The sequence below is a fragment of the Protomyctophum parallelum genome (genome assembly GCF_964188405.1).
Source record: "Protomyctophum parallelum genome assembly, chromosome: 7".
NCBI lineage: Eukaryota > Metazoa > Chordata > Actinopteri > Myctophiformes > Myctophidae > Protomyctophum > Protomyctophum parallelum.
This window is the reverse complement of record NC_139705.1, coordinates 9,059,132-9,077,839: the sequence shown is the minus strand read 5'-3', so window position 1 is coordinate 9,077,839 and position 18,708 is coordinate 9,059,132. Positions and strand designations below refer to the sequence as shown.

General features: G+C 41.8%; 1 protein-coding gene across 1 annotated transcript in view; it reads left to right on the top strand.

Moving 5' to 3' along the window:
* Window positions 1-17,372, top strand: part of atp9a (ATPase phospholipid transporting 9A) — a 36,331-nt gene extending 18,959 nt beyond the window's left edge. The window contains exons 16-28 of the mRNA XM_083768364.1: window positions 186-278; window positions 903-986; window positions 3,423-3,593; window positions 5,217-5,315; window positions 6,335-6,424; window positions 6,629-6,773; window positions 8,074-8,138; window positions 10,190-10,345; window positions 11,967-12,031; window positions 12,341-12,449; window positions 13,075-13,132; window positions 13,983-14,186; window positions 15,396-17,372. Of these exons, the coding sequence (XP_083624490.1) occupies window positions 186-278; window positions 903-986; window positions 3,423-3,593; window positions 5,217-5,315; window positions 6,335-6,424; window positions 6,629-6,773; window positions 8,074-8,138; window positions 10,190-10,345; window positions 11,967-12,031; window positions 12,341-12,449; window positions 13,075-13,132; window positions 13,983-14,186; window positions 15,396-15,532 (1,476 nt within the window). The 3' untranslated portion in view covers window positions 15,533-17,372. The remainder of the gene's footprint in view (window positions 1-185; window positions 279-902; window positions 987-3,422; window positions 3,594-5,216; window positions 5,316-6,334; window positions 6,425-6,628; window positions 6,774-8,073; window positions 8,139-10,189; window positions 10,346-11,966; window positions 12,032-12,340; window positions 12,450-13,074; window positions 13,133-13,982; window positions 14,187-15,395) is intronic.
* The last annotated feature ends 1,336 nt before the right edge of the window (window positions 17,373-18,708 follow it).

Genomic DNA, 18,708 nt, shown 5'->3' with positions numbered 1-18,708 from the left:
TGATTTCCGCAATAATAACACACCCAAAAAAAGGGACGCCAGGTTGAAAATGGTTGAGTCTGTATGTGGGTTTTATATAAATGAAAGAAAGTGTGTTTTGTACATGGGTTTTACACCAGACGGCGACAATACAATTCTTATAGTGCAGTGGTGGATAATGATGAATGAATTGTTTTGTTTTCCAGGATGAAACGACAGGAGAGATCACGTTCTACATGAAAGGAGCGGACGTGGTGATGGCAGGGATTGTCCAATATAATGATTGGCTGGAAGAGGAGGTAATAATGAGCACCTCACCTGTGTTTGATTACTGAGTTTAACCACATTTCAAACATCCTTTTATCTTGTGTTGGTTTGTGTCATTAACCCATTTTGGGCGGGAACCCTTTTGGTGTTTTAAATAATTTAGCTATTGAAAAATAGCAGATCTACAAGCTCATAGCACGCCACTTGAGCTTGTAGATCTGCTAATTTTTAAGTGGTGCAACCACTTCTACATCCAGCATGCAATGTCCATGTACCTGTGTACGTGTGTGTGTGTACCTGTATGAGCACGAGTGGTGTGCGCATGCGTGAAATTGGAACGAGAGAAGTATGTGACATGGCTGCCACCTGCTGGACGCACGGGAGTTGCACCACTTGGTTCACACTGGTGTGATTTTTTTTTTATCGTGGCGCAAATCATTGAATATATATTTCAGACGAAAATATTTGCTTCTGGGGGGTCCCTTGAACTACATATTTTGAGATGGGGGTCCGTGGCCCAATAGAGATAATTCTGGGGGTCCTTGACATGAAAAAAGTTGAGTACCACTGACATAGAAACATGGTTTTCAGAAAAATGTTTAATATAAGGTTAATATCGTTGAAAATCTGTTGTGTGCCTCTCTCTTCGTGTCTAGTGTGGAAACATGGCTAGGGAAGGTCTCCGGGTCCTTGTAGTCTCCAAGAAGTCCCTGACAGAGGAGCAGTACCAGGACTTTGAGGTGAGCAAGCGGCCGTTCATTGGGTTGACTTACATGGATCTGAGACTCATGCTTAAAGATGTAATCTGGAAGTTATTTTTTACCACATGAACCTGGCCTCCCTATTCTGGGGGGGGCGAACATTGGGCAGGAAAAAAGGCAATCTACAAGCGCACAACTCGTCGCAACACAGTGCATTGCGAGCTGTAGATCATCTACTACTCAGTAAAAAAAGATTTGGTGTAAGAGGAAAAAGGAGGGGGCTTAAGAACACCCCTCGGGTAAATGGTTAACCATTCTGTATGGTAAAGTATGTTAATACAATATAACTAGCACTTTGGAGGTGGTCTCCCTACCCCTCCAAAATGTAGCCCCTGGTGACGGGTAGGACACCTACTGGTTGACAAGTAGCACTGCCTGAAGCTCATAGGTGCAATTATCTGCTCCGGGCAAGCGGCCAGGCTGTTAGCCTCTCGGTCTGTCATGGAGATGTCCCTGGTGGCAGTGTTGCAGGTTTACTAGCTCTCATGCATCATCCCCGGGTTCAAATCCCAGGTAGGACATAAAAAGTTATGGATAATAGCATCTTCTACAAGCTCACAACGTGACAAATTGCCAGAGATCTGAGCTGAGTAGATTGGGCCTCGAACCACAGCCTGTGGTTCGAGGCCCACGGGCTGACTCCCCTAACCTGACGCTGCCAGATCCAAGAAGCTTGCTACACAAATTTGTTTCACAGCTTATTGGGATCTGGGATCGCGGAAGCAAATTCGATGACGGGGCTGTTCCTTTTTTTCAAGATACTTGGTAGATGATTGGATGGGACCGTCTGTCTATCACCGTGTGGGCGTGCAAACACAACCAATCATATTGACGTGTCTATATAGCTTCACATCCGGTTTCGCACGTATCCCGCCCTTAGCTCACGCTGATTGGTTCGAACCACGGAGCGGTTCGGTGTTAGCTGAACTCCCTGAGAGGTCCCAGATGGTTGTGGTGTTGGGGAACATGGTTACCCAATACCGCCCCCATCTGGCAAAGTCAGGTTATGACTCCCCCTGTCCGTCTTAAAATAAGCAAATTTTGGTGTTTCAGTTTGTTTTGACTATGTTTTGCCAAACACATTATGAATGACATACGTTTGCCAGATATCAGAGAACGTCCAATAGCAGCTCCTGGCTGTACTCGCACTATACTCCAAGCAGGGATGTACTCGGCGGGATAATATGGAATTGTGCGTAGGCATTTCATTAACATTGTTTTTAAATGTCAAAGGCTGTCGTCTGGTGATTAGGGTCACCCTCTGGACACCCCATCCTCCCACGCACACGCCCATATCCCACCGACACGCAGCCCACACATGCATATTACCTCCCATTGTTTGGGGCTGGGCAGGGCAGTGCCTCCCCTTCGGCAGTCGAGGCCCCAGGCCCATTTTTCTGAAGTGTAATTGTGTGAACTTGGGGCTGGGCTGAGCTGGTGGGTAGCAGTGAGTCATGCACTGAGTCACACACACACAGTTTGCGTTCCTGTATGAGTCACATACAGAATTGTTTTTGCTTTATCTCACCAGAAACTTTCTCTCGAGCATTTCAGATAGGCGTCGACATAGCAATTACTATCAATAACATATTTCAGCGATGCAGCAAAATCCATAGGGTTACTTTGACTCCGTGAGTGTTGCTGTGTACATTGTGTCATAGTTAGCAGTAACCAACAAGTTATTCATGCAGTATGCAGCTTAGTTTTGGTCTCGGTAACATTGCTGCCTTCATGTTGAGCTGTCTTATCCCATTTTGGGACGGGAACCCCTTTTGGTGTAAAAATAGCAGATCTACAAGCTCATACGAGCTTGTAGGTCTGCTATTTTTTGAAAAATCGTAAAAATGTGGCGCAGATCTTTGAATATATATATTCTTTCAAAGTGAATGTTTTTAACTCTGGTCTAAATGGGTTATATCTCACTGCTGGCTAGATATATGACATTCTTACTTTTATTTCCCTGTTTTTCTAATGGTTTTACTTTGACCACATTCATTGCGAACGCAATGAGCACTAACTATGAGACCCTGCAGATCATGTCTGTCTGTCTCTGTGTGTCTGTCTGTCCCGCTGTGACACCACCCGCCCGCCACCAGAGGGCGCAGCTGTAGCACACACACACACACACACACACACACACACACACACACACACACACACACACACACACACACACACACACACACACACACACACACAAACAACCACACACACAAACAGTAGAAAACTTAAAAAAATTACTAACTAAAAAGAAAAAAGTACGTAATTTATTCTAATTGTTATTGCAATTTACGAGCTGCGTTCGCTTCCTGCGTTTGCGCGTCTTACTTGTAATAGTATCCATTCACCACCAAACATTCTCACCACCTACCTACGTTTACACCAGCCCTTCCTCCTCCTCTTGCTCTCCTCAAGGCGCGGTACATCCAGGCCAAGCTCAGCGTCCACGACCGCTCCCTGAAAGTGGCCACTGTGATCGAGAGTCTGGAGATGGAGATGGAGCTGCTGTGTCTGACCGGAGTGGAGGACCAGCTCCAGGCCGACGTCAGGCCCACACTAGAGATCCTCCGTAACGCAGGCATCAAGGTCTCGCAGGCCTATTTATTCTTGGTTTTCTTTTTTTTTCACTTAATCTTTATTGATGAAAAGACAGACAACAACAAAAAAAGACGACGAAAAAATAAACAAAAACAAGGCTGCATTATTCATATTACAAGATACATTCATTGAAATCCTCATACATTACCGCTAGGCTGAAAGAAGAGATCCCACTTTTCCCACTTTTTATATAGAACTTATCCTCTTGTAGTCTTAAGTGTGAATGTTAGTTTTTCCATAACATACAGAGTTCCTCAGTAATGTCCAATCCACATGCCATAAAACACAATACATTTCCCAAACTTAGGATAATAATTATAAGTTTGGGAAATGTATTGTGTTTTATGGCATGTGACAAGTTGTGTTTCTTCTGTTTGTGAATGAGGTGCTGAGAACATGAGACTGTTGGCTACAGTACTCAAGGGAATGCCCAATTATGTTATGGACCTTCGTCTAGGGTGAAGGGACATGACACAATTTGAGAGGAGACAGGGTTGAAAAGAACTTCAATTTATTTGTAGTAGCCCTTTTTGGTCAACAGCAGAGACAATTTGTACATTTCGGGTTCAAAACTCTCACCTTTTGGCTTCAGAGTGCAGGTGCTATTCTAACAAAACGAATCTAACTGGAAATCAAAAGTTTACCCCTACCTAAAGGCCCTAACAGAATGTTAAACAAAATTACAATTCTAAATCCCTAACTAACCAAAATTACAATACATTAACAAAAGAAAAGACCTGGCACCCCTACATGGTGGAGGTAGGAACCGGGCTTCTTATTTAACAAGGATAAATGATAAGTTACAGACTTACAAGAACAACAATGATATAAACGAAACATCTCTAAGGCAACTTACAGGAGAATGAACAGGACAACTAACAAAAGAACAAACTAAACAATAAGGCAGGCAAACGGGTGGAGGACTAGAGGGATCGAGTCTCTGCTGCAAACATGCTGTCGTCCCCTGGTGAAGTCAAGTTCAACTGAACTTTTATAGAGCAACAGGAAGAGTGCCCAGCCAACAGGAAACTGGTGTTGTCGGGGAGAACCAATAAGTAAGAGAGGGGCAGGTCCAAGCAGAGACCTGTCACTCACAGCCATGTCTGTATGCATTCCCTTTCGTTGGTGGGTCCTGTTGGTACCAGCGTCGCGTGATCGCTTTCTTACTTGTTGCCTAAGAGGATCTTGATTCAATATTTATGTATTAGAAACTCTTCAGGGATATTTCCCAGCAATATAAAGGAACAAGTCTGAGGCATCTTAAAACACAGAATGTAGTGGATATCCTGCCAGTATTTCTGAATTTTAGGACAAGTCCAGAATATATGAGCGTGGCCCGCCTCCTTGTGGCCACACTGTCTCCAGATACTGTTGGTTTTCAGTGGGGTCCAAGGAACCCTAGGGGTTCTAGAAGGGATACCAGCCGAAGGAGGGGTAGTTTAATTTCACAATGATTTCACTTAAAATGATTTTAACTAAAAAAAGGTTACAGTATGAGACTATTCTAAGATTACAGTAGCCACTATGAGACACCTGTGCTCCGGGGATCACTTTTTCGAGTTATTCTTTTGGACTACAAATCTTAAATACTATTATCTGATGTCTATTTAGGTGTGGATGCTGACGGGGGACAAGCTGGAGACAGCCACCTGCACCGCCAAAAATGCCCATCTGGTCACACGTAACCAGGACATCCATATCTTCAGATCTGTGAGTACAGAGGAGGGACCCCCTCTTTCCTCTCATGTGGATATAAAGTGACCAATAGTAGATTTTAGTACTCGTCCCAGGGCTTGTCCACAGTTCAAAAGGGCACTCGTGGTTTCCTGACTACGATGACCTGTGGTGCATCCATCCTTTGCATGGCCACGGCCCATTTGCTAGCGGCCCATTACGGTCCCACACAACTACACAAGCGACCAAGCCAGGATCCACAGCTGAATAAATCACCTCCCACCAGCGTGGCTCCATCCAAGTCACTGGCACACAGGACAAACAGGCCGCCGCTCACACTGAGCGGCGGAGACCAGCTGAGCCACTCCCAGAGGGAACACACCGAGGGCTCGCTTCCTAATTTGTTTTGCAGATTTTAGGGTTCTCGAAAACCGCTTTGATAGATCCCTTGACTTCCCCTCTGGACCCTCGCCAGAGCAGACGGAGAGCCGACCATATAGGAAGGTTACAAATTGCGTACAACAGTGGTTACTGGAAGAGCAAAACAATGGCTGGCACCGTTTGAAAACTGCTGTCCCAGTGGACACGGGGGGAGTGCTGACTGGGCCTGTAACACATGCATCTGGAATAAGTTTCCTGGTTGACCCCAATGCCATGATCGGGATTGACGTATGAATTGTTAATAGCTGAAGGATATTCATACCGGAGCGTCAACAGTTGCTGACAGATTGATCATATGCCAAGTCAGTGCCACATTTTTTAAAAACAACTCTATATTTGAAAGTGGCACGTTCTTGGAGTCCGCTTATTGCATAGCATATTTTTCTCCCCCGTGAGTTTAGTTGTCGTTGCGAGATGATTGTTAAATCGGTTATTGTAGGCCTTCCCGTGATTCTAATCATTGCAAAGCAAATGTCAGTTATAGTGTGTCGAGCCGTCACACATTTATGCGGTGGGTTTGATTGCCATGAAGTTAGGACCGACTGCCTTTTGTCCTGATACTGTTACATTATGCACGTGCACGTGTGTACTATAATATGGTGTCCCCGTCATAGGTAACGACACGAGGGGAGGCTCACCTCGAGCTCAACGCGTTCAGGAGAAAACACGACTGTGCGCTTGTGATATCCGGGGACTCACTCGAGGTAAGTGCCACGTGTGTCTCCACGTGCTACTGAAAGACCTTAGTTTAGTGGTATACATGTGGTTGTCATCATTGTCCAAAAAAAACAACACACTAACTGTAAGTTGTGACACGCTGAAAGATAAACACCCCACAGTCGTTACGTCGTGCACCGTGTGCCGCCGCTGCTCAACCTGTGTGTTTTTTTTCCGCTGCTTTGCCACAGGTGTGTCTGAAGTTCTACGAGTATGAGTTCATGGAGTTGGCGTGTCAGTGTCCCGCTGTGGTCTGCTGCCGCTGTGCTCCCACTCAGAAGGCCCAGATAGTGCGGCTGCTGCAGGAGCGCACAGGCAAACTGACCTGTGCTGTAGGTGAGTAGTAGCCCATGACAGGCAGTGTTGTTTTTGGCAGCAAATTTCAATTTTAGTTTTAGTCGTTGTCTCTTGAATAGTTTTCAATTAGTTTTAGTCACATTTTAGTCACCTGGAATGTTCTAGTGTTTAGTCTAGTTTTAGTCGACTAAATGTCATATGATTTTAGTCGACTAAATCTACAGTTGATTTAGTCGACTAAAATGTGTTTCGACAGGCCTTGATGTCGTTGTAATGACATATTTTACACTTTGGTTGCATGTACAATCTCACGTGAGATTGTATATCTGCTATTTTCAGCATGCAACCCAGCATAAAACTGGATCTCTTGTCCACTAGTCCCTTCCTAACATTTTAGTCTAGTTTTTATTTGTTGACGAAATTGTCAGTATATTTAGTCTTAGTTTTAGTCATCATAGATTCGTTTTTATTTAGTTTTAGTCAGTGAAAAATGGTAGTCGACGAACATTTTTCGTCTTAGTTTTAGTCGACAAAAACAACACTGCATGACAGGCTAGAGACACAATCCATAACCCATTTAGGCCTGACCTCAAAATAAATAAAAAATCCTCCAGTTTTCTGAAATAAATATTTTCACGATTTTTCAAAAATAGCAGACCTACAAGCTCGTAGCGCGCCACTCGGTGACGCGCTATGAGCTTGTAGATCTGCTATTTTTCAATAGCTAAATTATAACATAATGTTTAGAACACCAAAAGGGGTTCCCGCCCCAAAATGGGATAATATGCTTCTGCAACTTTTTAGGCACAGTGGCACACATTTGAAGCTTTGTTCCCTATTAGTTTTTATTCAGGGTTAATATTACATACATTTCAGGAACACTTTGCCATTCTCTAAAATGTCCACGTTCATAATGAAATGCTGAATTGTATTTTAGTTCTGTGCAACTTCTACTACATGGTTCCCCAAATAAAGGGGAAGATGGACATAATATTTGTTTGCAGGTTAGATAGATATGGCCGCCGTTAGTCAAATTTGGACATTGACAGCGGAAATATTGCTTACACACCAACATCAGGAACATAATGGCTCACAATACGAGCGAACCTCAGCTTCCATGCGGAACTCAGAGCCTTTATTGGCTTGGTTCTGTCAGTTAACCACCCTCAAACTAGAGGTGACTGTTGTCATTTTAAGGGAGTGTCTTACAAGCACACACACAATGTGTTTGGTATGTCATTTTTAAGGGAGTGTCTTACAAGCACACACACAATGTGTTTGGTATGTCATACACAGATATGTGAATCCTGACACTTCCACGTCTGTTGTTTTCTCTTAGGGGACGGAGGAAACGATGTCAGCATGATCCAGGAAGCCGACTGTGGCGTGGGAGTGGAGGGCAAAGTAAGACTCTCTTCCATCTCATCGGCTCACGCTGCTGTGCCGCTCTCACACTTTGTCCCCGTGTGTGTGTGTGCTTCCTTTTGAGATGGCTGTCACAGATTGTCACAGATGTAGAGCGACGTGCACAGATGATTCTTCTCCTGTGAAAGTCTGTCGTGTGCTGTGCACAGAGAAAACCCAAACACGAGTCATCGTCCTTATTACGACCTTTGACCCTATATGGGGTCTTGGCTCCAAAGGAGTAATATATGTTGTGGCTGTCAAGGATCACAAACCAGTTCAGGCAAAAAGGTGTACATTTATTGAAAATCTTCACAAAATTCACAATAACAGGGCAAGCATGAATATGTAGCTTTAGGGTGGCCAACGCTAAAAATAACAAACAAAACACCCCCCAACCCTACCTAGAAAAGAAACAATCCTAAACTACACCAAAAAGAAAATTACAATCTAGGCTCCCTGACTAAACATTAAACAATGGGTCAAAACTGGGGCACCAAAATAAATAGCAGCACACCCTTACCATACAGCTTCCCTGGGGTTTGGGATACTTGGACAGTGGTTATGAGTTGAGTTGATTACTAGTAACTGTGGCTAACAACCTTGTCAGACTAACAACTTTGTCCTTGTTATCGGGGCCCATAAAATACCTGGACGTAACCATAATCCACCAAATTGATTCCATGATCACAGAATCAAAGACCTGTTGTTTTTTCATTGCTGTTCATTTGCAAGTCCCATTCATTGACCTTAATACTTAAATATCTCTATCTATCTGTCTGTCTTATGTTTCAATATTTTTATTAAACAGAAAAGGACATGGACAATACATGAATGCATAAAACACAACATAACACACTTAATTAAGTTTTGTTAAAGGCATTTCTAAGATCAGCCATGGTCCCAAAGCAGAAGGCAGCCATGCTTCTACGTATTCGGCCAAGGTGCCCCGTAGGACACATGAGAGCCTCTCCAACGGTATTAAGCGTAGCACTTTTTCAGACATGTCATAGTAGAACACTAGGAGGACTGTCATCTATCTATCTATTTATTTATTTAAGTGTGATATTTATGTCTGCCCCTAAGACATAATAAATTGGATCTAATGGTATTCTAATTCCAATCAGTTTCAGAATTTCATCTTGAATGGATACCCAGAAGGGTCTGATTAGAGTGGGAATGTCCACATGTGGGTGCCTTGTTCAGTTTCAGCCTGAGGCCTACCATATAGTATGGTAGGCCTCAGGTCTACCATTCTGAAATTTAATTTAATAATATTTGGACTGCTGGACAGCTGACAGCTTCACTCTTAAAAAAAAAGTAATTCAATTGAATTTCTTTGATGCTGAAGTAGGCCTTAATTTCAAAGTTGATTTAAATGAGATGAAGAAAGTCACCACTCGCACCACACATTTCTCTGCAAATGGTTTTAATACTGCCACATGTCGACAGGTGTGTGTAGGCTAAAGAGGCTTTAGGGAAACGGGTTTGTGTATTCATGCAGGAGGCCTTACGTGCGCAATGAGGACGGGTATGGCTGTGCTCTAGTCTTGGTGGTGTATTTCTATGTTGTTGTGTTTGACAGTGTTTCCCAAAAAAGGACATGCCCTGCAGCCAATTAGGCCGCACACAGGCTTCATGTGCGGCCTAGAGGGCAACTGAGCATGTGCAACACCATACCTCTTACACCGTGGTGTAAGAGGTGTCCTTAGGGAAACCGGGCCATTGTAATTCAACCAACACTTTAAAGACATGAGGGCCAGAGATCTATCCAAGCGCACCCCAAGGTATTTTGGGTCTTGTTGGAACTCAAGGCGCTTGTTGTCAACGAACACATTGATTTCCCTCTTAGCCTCTCTGTTGTTGTATGCCGCCGACACTGTCTTGCCTGTGCTGAGCTGCAGGCATCGCCTGCAGAGGTAGGAAGCCAAGATGTCCATGTCCTGGTTAATCTTCCATTGCCTTCCAGGTCGGTCATCGCAGCATGAGCTTTACCAAAGACCTTCTATAACCTGCGTTCTTTTCTCTGTTGCTGTGTCTCTCCCTGACAGGAAGGAAAGCAAGCGTCGTTGGCCGCTGACTTCTCCATAACTCAGTTCAAACATTTGGGCCGACTCCTCATGGTCCACGGGCGGAACAGTTACAAGAGGTCTGCAGCCCTCAGCCAGTTTGTCATCCACCGGAGCCTGTGCATCAGCACCATGCAGGTAGGCAGGATGGGCCTGTGGAGGTGAATAGGTTTTAATAGGTATATGGGTAATGCACAATTACTAATGAAAGGAAGGAGGAAATCTGCACACAGTTTTAAAAGCTCCTACAATCATAACGGAGCACAATTGCTATCACTTTAACCACGTTCACCGAGGTGTCCATTGAAAAGTGAGCAATTTGGATATATATATTGGGGTGCAACGGTTCACTTAGCCCACGGTTCGGTTCGTACCTCGGTATGGAGGCCACGGTTTCGGTTCGGTTTCGGTACATAAAAAGACAAAACAATATATAAATAGCAATATATATGTTTTAAATATTTTCCCCCTATCCAGACACAATCCAGTATTTTCTGCCTTTTCATTATTTTCAAGAAGAAAAACATCTTATGTCGCCATATACTGTGCCTTTCAATATTATATTCAAGGGGGAAAAAATCACCCTATGCACTCACCCAGCTGCAAGGGAGAGGGGGGGAGCGGGCCAGGGGGAAATCAGACCTGTGTGAACTGAGTGGTGCAACTTATACTAATTCAAGCCTTGACATGAAAAACTTTTGAGAACCACTGGCATGGATAAATAAATCCAGGGCATGAACAATGACATTGAGAGGATTGACAGCAAGCTAACGGGATCAGATCAGAGCCAGGTCAGGGAGTTGAGGGATGGTCAACATCAACATTCATGATCAGAAGAGTGGGCCCTGAACCTACATCTTCAGTGCATAAAGTCCCGTGTCACAGTCCCAACATCAGCCCACACTGGGGCGTAGCGGGAGAGCCCATGACTCACTCTGGCTTTACAGAGGGGGCCACCCTCCACATGGCACACATTATAACACCGACCACTCCCACAGCTGTGACCCGTTTGGTAACGGACCTACCAATCTGGTTGACTGACTCGTTGACTGGCTCTACCCTTGTTAAAGAATCATACTACAATTAGTCAGTGAGGTTACCTTCTATGGCAGTGGTTTTCAACCTGTGGGGGGCCGGTGGATTTTGACAGTGAAGAGACAATTTAACCCTTTGGGCGGGAACCCCTTTTGGTGTTTTAAACATTATGTTATAATTTAGCTATTGGCGCGCTACGAGCTTGTAGGTCTGCTATTTTTGACTGACATAGAAACATAGCTTTTTCAGAAAACTGTCAGGATGTAGAAGACATTTTTAGAGACATTCTCAGGTCAGAATGGGTTAAGGACCGTTAAGACCTTCTTTTTTTATACCTAAAAAGACAAGACAATTTCTGCATGAAAAGTAATTAAACTATAGTATAAAAACTGATCATACATTGCCCATATTGTCAAAAGAAAGAGGCAAACATTGTGAAAATAGCCGATCTACAATCTCACAATGCTTCGTAGATCTGCTTTTGTATTGTTCATCAGTGGTTGTTTGTTTTAGTTATATAATTTGTTTTCTACAATTCCTTGTACATTTTAAGATTGTCATTTAATCATAATTAATTTAGTCCATTAGTGATATTTTTTGTGTTTAGCATTTGAAAGGTGACGGAAACGGTCTTCTTCCATTGATGCCATCAGAGGATTGATGGCAGCTAAAGGATAAATGATGATTCATTCATTAATCTCTCCTTTTTTTCTTCTCCCCGCAGGCCGTTTTCTCATCTGTTTTCTACTTCGCCTCTGTCCCCCTCTATCAAGGATTCTTAGTTATCGGGTGAGCCAAGCATTATGAATAGCGATGACTTATCACAAGAACATTTGGCCTGCTGTTTCCATGGCATTTCATTTGTGTAAAAGGACTGTCGCATTGACAAAACAGGAAACTATGCAATCTTTATGCTGTACTGTAACGCATCCGAGAACTAAATCAAAGGAATTAAGTGCCCAAATAGAAGTGAGTGGCTAAAACAGCTTAAAACTTCATTTTGGATCAAAGTGGCTTCCCTGGATGTTTATAATTAAGCTTCAAATCAATGAAGCCCAAACTTCAGCAGTTTAAATAACAAAATAATTTCTATTTCAGCTACTCTACTATCTACACCATGTTCCCTGTGTTCTCTCTTGTGCTCGACAAAGATGTTAAGTCAGAAGTCGCCATGCTTTACCCAGAACTATATAAAGACTTATTAAAGGTATTTATTTTACAATCAAAGATCATTCATACTTTGTCGCATGATCCTTTTAACAAGTCGTTTGACAAAAATAGCGATTTATGTTTTTTTTATATCTAATATTAGCCAGCTTTTCACATCTGTACTGATTCAGTTTTTTGCGCTCTTATTCGGAATGTTCTGCAAATTAGACACTATACACACTTAGTATTTACTAATATTATACCTGTTTTTTTGTATTATTTCATTCGTTATTTTCTCTTTTTTAATTGTTCGTACAGTGTGGTGGAGTATGCCACATAATTGTTTGAGCCCGAACAATAAATATCTTGAATTCATCTTCTATCCAAAACCAAAACCATTACTCTGAACCAAATGGGGGGAAAAAAGAAACTGTGTTCCAATGGATTCAATGTAGATATTTTTTTGTCTCATTCTCTTATTAATACTTTGCATTGGTTAAATATTTATAAAACCCACTTAACCACTTTCAAAACTGTTCAACATGAACAATGTTCATGTTGAATTAATGAATTAGTGAATTAATTTAATTTACAAAAGAATACATGTAAAGGTTTCAAGCTTTCTGCCGACAGCAACTATGGATATGAAGTCTAATCACTAGTCATGTTGTGTTTCTTCACAGGGCAGACCATTGTCTTTCAAGACATTTCTAATATGGGTCATAATAAGTATCTACCAAGGTAAGGAAGAACACATAAATGTAGGCAAGTGTAAAAACTGCAGAAATGTGGTATTGGTAGAGAGTACAGTGGCATGAAAATACAAACACATGGCACCAGGACAACTGGACAATGTACATCTTACATAATATGTCATGTGTTTTCAAGCAGCATTAGCGAATGTCCACTAACATGTAACTGCATGAGATATTTATACTATACTTTATGTGAGACTGTGGTATGTGGTATTAATACAGTGTTTTACCAACAAAGCTTACCTTAAGCTGCCCTTACAAAGCTACCAGAAACTACTGCACTCTGCATTTTTCATGCGTAAAATCTCCCAAACTGCCCACACACTTTCGTCTTAATTACTAGAAGAGTTTATTTATGTCTGTGGTGGTTGTGGATGTTAAATAACCTGAGGTGGTTTTCCGACATGGGCCATTTATGTTGCAAAGGCGTTGCCAGAGCCATCCAACGTTACACCCGTGTGCCCTTTGTGTACAGACTCACTCCCAAACGTCTCTCTGTCAAAACAGACTTTATTTGATGGATGCTCCACTTTATTCCAGATCCATCTTGAGCTATCTTTTCAAATCACCAGGCCCAGTTTCTTAGCATTCTAGAATTGTTGTTGTTTTTGAAGGCCTAGGGTTGCAATGGAAAATCATGAGTAGCCCTTATTTTTTTAACCTTTTTTTCTCTCCCCAATTTAGTAGTTATTACAATTAATCCAATTCAATAAAATCAACGCCATTACATACCATTTGACCAAAATATATGGCACAATGAGCAACAAGAGCATACAAATATTACCAAGAATCGTCATCAATGATCATAAATAATCATGAAATCTTTTGCCTTACAGGCAGCATCATCATGTACGGCGCCATGTTGCTCTTCGAGTCAGAGTTTGTCCACATCGTTGCCATTTCCTTCACTGCTCTCATTCTAACTGAGCTGCTAATGGTAGCCCTGACCATTCAGACGTGGCACTGGCTCATGATAGTCGGCGAACTCCTCAGTTTGGCGTGTTACATCGCATCGCTCGTCTTCCTACATGAGTTCATAGGTGAGAAAACACATGCACGCATGCACAAAACATTTCTGCCGAGACAAGAGGGTGACACTTTTATGGACGGATATTGAGATTGGGTCAGTATGTTTCAAATAAGGAAAGGGAAAAACAATGAGCCGCTAATTTATGTCAATGCACCCTCTGACTGATTGATGATATTGGGCTTTTCCTGACCTTGAAATACTACGTCAGCATTCGGCAGTGACAAGGACCAGTCCAGTTTTGTCATGCCTCTGGTGTCCAGTTTGTCCCCTATTAGGAAGACTGAAGGTGAACATAGTGACACATTGTGCTAGAGTGGCGAAAGCATGGGCATACCATAGTATCAAAGAGGAAATGCCATGCGCTCCTGTCGGTTTCCTGTCCCAGCTACCATTTGCTGCCAAGGTCCATGTGTTTATTACAGACATGGAGGTGCCAGAGTTTGGTAGAAAACATAACAAAGTAATTTTTTTGTGCTAGTGTCACAGATTTGTGAGCACTATAAGGCCCTATAAGAGGAAAAAGATTTACTTTAATTGAGAAAATAGTTGTTTATATTTATATATAGTTTGTTTATATTTTTCCATAACAGTCTATTTCCTGTCAGGCTGTTGGGGATTTATTTACTTGTTCTGACAGAAAAACGCTGTGTTTACTTTTGCCATATTGCGTCTGCAGTGGTGACACATACAACACTCTCATGGAGCTTTCCTAACCTTTACTTTAGGCCTTTATGTGTGGCATGTAGTTCCAATTTCAGCTAGGAATCTCGACCACTGAGAATTATGACTGGAACGTGGTCAAAAGTACCCTTTTTGGGTCTTGAGGTCAAACTGAAATTAGATTTTAAAGACGGTTATTCTCATCTAACATTTTTAAAGATCTTTTTTCTTTTGGTTAAGTCAGCATTTTCCTCATTCAGTTTGATGTTTCCAGGAAATCCATGAATATTCATGTCAAGAGGTCCTACAAGAGGGTTATGCTTGATTCATTGTGCAGTTTAACTGTCAGGAGGATTAATTAAAATGCCATATTGTCAATGCCGGGCAGAAACCAATTAAAAATAATAATACTTTTCAGGAAATGTAAAAACAATAACCTGTGTTCCAATTAATCCAATCTCGTTATTATTATGGTCATAAGCTCTTGTATGCCTAAATCACACAACTTGTAATTTGACAGTGCATGCATCTGACCTTTGTATGTGTTTTGTCGTGTTAGATGTGTACTTCATCATGACAGTGTCCTTCCTGTGGAAGGTGACTGTGATCACCCTGGTCAGCTGCCTGCCGCTATACATCCTCAAATACCTGCGCCGGCGCTTCTCCCCACCCAGCTACTCCAAGCTCACCACCTAGAGAGAGCCAGCGGAATGTCCTCTCCTCCCCACCACCACACCCCCCAGCCTCGCTTAACTGTAGGAATACAGAGGTGCATGCCTCTCTCTCGGCTAACACGGGCTGCACTTGGACCAGAGAATCACAAATGGCCTCCAACCCCTTTAATTTATTGTTAAAGGCTTGCATTTGCAAACCTGTGACTGTGGATAACCCATTTGACTTGGAGGTGAGGGTGTTTAGAGTTCAACAGTGTTACACGTGTTTGCTGCAAAGGGTTGACAACACTCCCAGGGATTTGTGGGTAGCTTTGGGTAGCACTGATTTTAGAGTGCATCTGTATTGTATATCATACAGACTACAGGCAACTACAGGCATTAACATTTTCTGAAGAGTTTAAATGTAAATATGCGGGTGACATAACTGATTAACACAGGGCTATCGTGTCTCTTTCAATCAAGCCATGCGCCGCTAAAATAAAATGCTGATATTTTCCCTTCTAATTCAACCTATGGATATTGAGAAAAAGAAAGAAAGAACAGAGAAAAGAAATTGAGAATGGTTACTTACTACACAACACGGTTATGCAGAAGTTCAATCAGGTTTTGGTCTTGAAACATCACAGTTGTGGCTACAGTTAGTGCTTTAAACGGCAACGCTTTTATTATTGGAACTGACGTAGCATTTTCTCAGGACTCTACTCACGCTGTCCTTAACGATTGGTCATCTAAATAGAGCTGGAGAATTATATGTTTTAAAAAAAGAAAAACGTTTTACCGACCAGACATAAAATACACGCCTGGGAGATTTGTGTATTTGTTTGTACGTCACTCCACTCCAGTGCTACAGCCCAACATGGCGGAGGTGTTGTGGTTGTTTATTTAGCATGACCCACACAGTCTCTGATGTTAAATCTGTCTTTGTCTTTTTGTACGGATGCTGAATAGTAAAAGATGTTTGTGTGTTGAGGAGGAGAATGGTCAAAATAGCCACAGACGGGTATATGGGCTATTTGCAGTCAGACCTTCCGCCATGTCTCCTCACTGGCCTGCGTGTTCAGCTGTGTCTTGGCGGTCTTGACCCTCTCATGTGGGCACCACAGAGGCAGACGTTGACCACACTTTAGCATTGCATGGTGACTCACAGTAGTTGTGACCTAAAGCCATAACCGAAAATACTCCACTGACCGATGTACGGCTGCCCCCCCCTCTCCCCATCCACTGCTATACTAACACCCACAGATTATCTGTAGTAAGAAAGGAGAACAAATAACAACTACGCTGCCATGTAGAATTTGAAAATGCTCGCTGAAGTTTTGCTGCACATTTGTCAAATTTGAAAAAAAAAGAGAAAGAAATGCTTTTGATCCGTTCCTCATGGTGGTGCGGTGATAACAGTGTAAATAATTAGTGTTGTAACATTATGCCCTTGTTTCTTTTTGCCTATACAATGTAACTTTAACTCAGTCAATATCGACTGAGTTAAATGAGCACTGAGGATTTTAATGTGTATTAGCAAGTGCTGTGCATCATTGAAAGGTTACTGTGTTGATTTAACGGTGAATCCTAAAGTAATGTGCCATAAGTAATCATTTCATGTACTCCTGTACACTCCAACTCCCATTTAACTCTAAGCATTTTGCACAGAATTGTGTTTGTACAACTGATTCATTATTGCTTTTTTAATATGCTGTGGATTTGCAAACCATGAATTATGGTAAATGTATGTTAATTATTTGGCCAATGGCATTGTGAACTTGCTTGTAAATATAACATGTTTTAAGGTTTTATTTATTCATTCATTCATTAATTGCACTCTGATAACTAGTAGAACAAAAAGGGAGGATTCTGTACATGTAAATTGGTGATGATTAATAAATGTCATGCTGTTTTCTAGTGCTGCTTTTCTTTATCATATCTTAATATTAATAGTCCAAGAATATAATGTATTGTGTGCATGTGTTTGTCATAAAGTTAGGTGGACCAATAAGCTGGAAGAAGTTCATGAATGACCTATTCTCCCCAAAGAGCAAAAGGGGTAAGTCATGTGTTTGTCATGTTTAATTGGTACTCCCATCATACGACAGTGGTATTTCCGGCTAGCAACACTTTAAAATGTAAAGTTTAAAATGCATTGCATTTGTATTGCTGAACATCCCTAAACAAAGGAGCAGTAGCAACTACTAGCACCATTGTTGGGCAGGTTGACCCCTTAGTGAATGCTGCATTACCCAGGAATGTGTGCAGACTTTTAGTTATGTATGGGCAAGGCATCGTGTTGACATAAAAACACTAATAAACAGCATACTTTTTGAGAAAGTGAAAAACGGGAGTCATTATTTTGGTGTGTGCTAATGAGCAATGCCAGTATGCAAATTCAGATCAAATGCGCCAGCCACTGAGGTGAACCGGGAAGCATAGACAAGATTTTGGTGACAAGAGGTTTGCTTAATTATATGTAGGATGTAGGATCGTTATCTAGTATGAACAAGTGTTTGGCCCACAGTCACCAGATGAGGGAGTCCCTGCCACTAGTACACATCTCTATTTAATCTCTACACTAATGTTCATTTTTAGATTAGGATTAGTATGAGTATTAGGATTAGTATAGATAAGTCACCCTCTTATCAAACACAACTGTTGCTTAAAATATTAATTTAAAGGCCTGGATAACCTAAACAAATAGTTCTTGATTATTCAAGCAAGCTTTCACAAGAAACAAGTTGAATGATCAACAAACGACATGAATGAACATGCTAATTGTCCATATAAAAGTTTGAACATTAGAACAGTACAACATGAAGCCAACTGTATTTCAGATTGTGTATTTTTGTTTAAATTGACAGTGAAGCACCATAGTACTGTATGTGTTAGCTTAATTTAAAGGGATTGTGACATTAAAAAAAAGGTTTTGGAATTGTTCTTATTTTTTTTAGGTTTTCTAATCTCAATTGCACCCAAAAAACATGAACTTTTAACATTCAGTAGATCTTCTGTGATCTGGGGTTTTCTGGCTCAAACAGGTGCTCTGATTTTCCTGCTGTTTGTGATGTAAGATCCTGCAAATCCCATATATGTCAATGGGATTTGCCAGCAGATGTCACTGTTTTCACTGTGTTGCCTGTTTTCATTGTAGCTCAAAAGGCTTCCAAACCCCAAAGAAAACTTCAGACCACAGAAAATCCACTGAATGTTCAA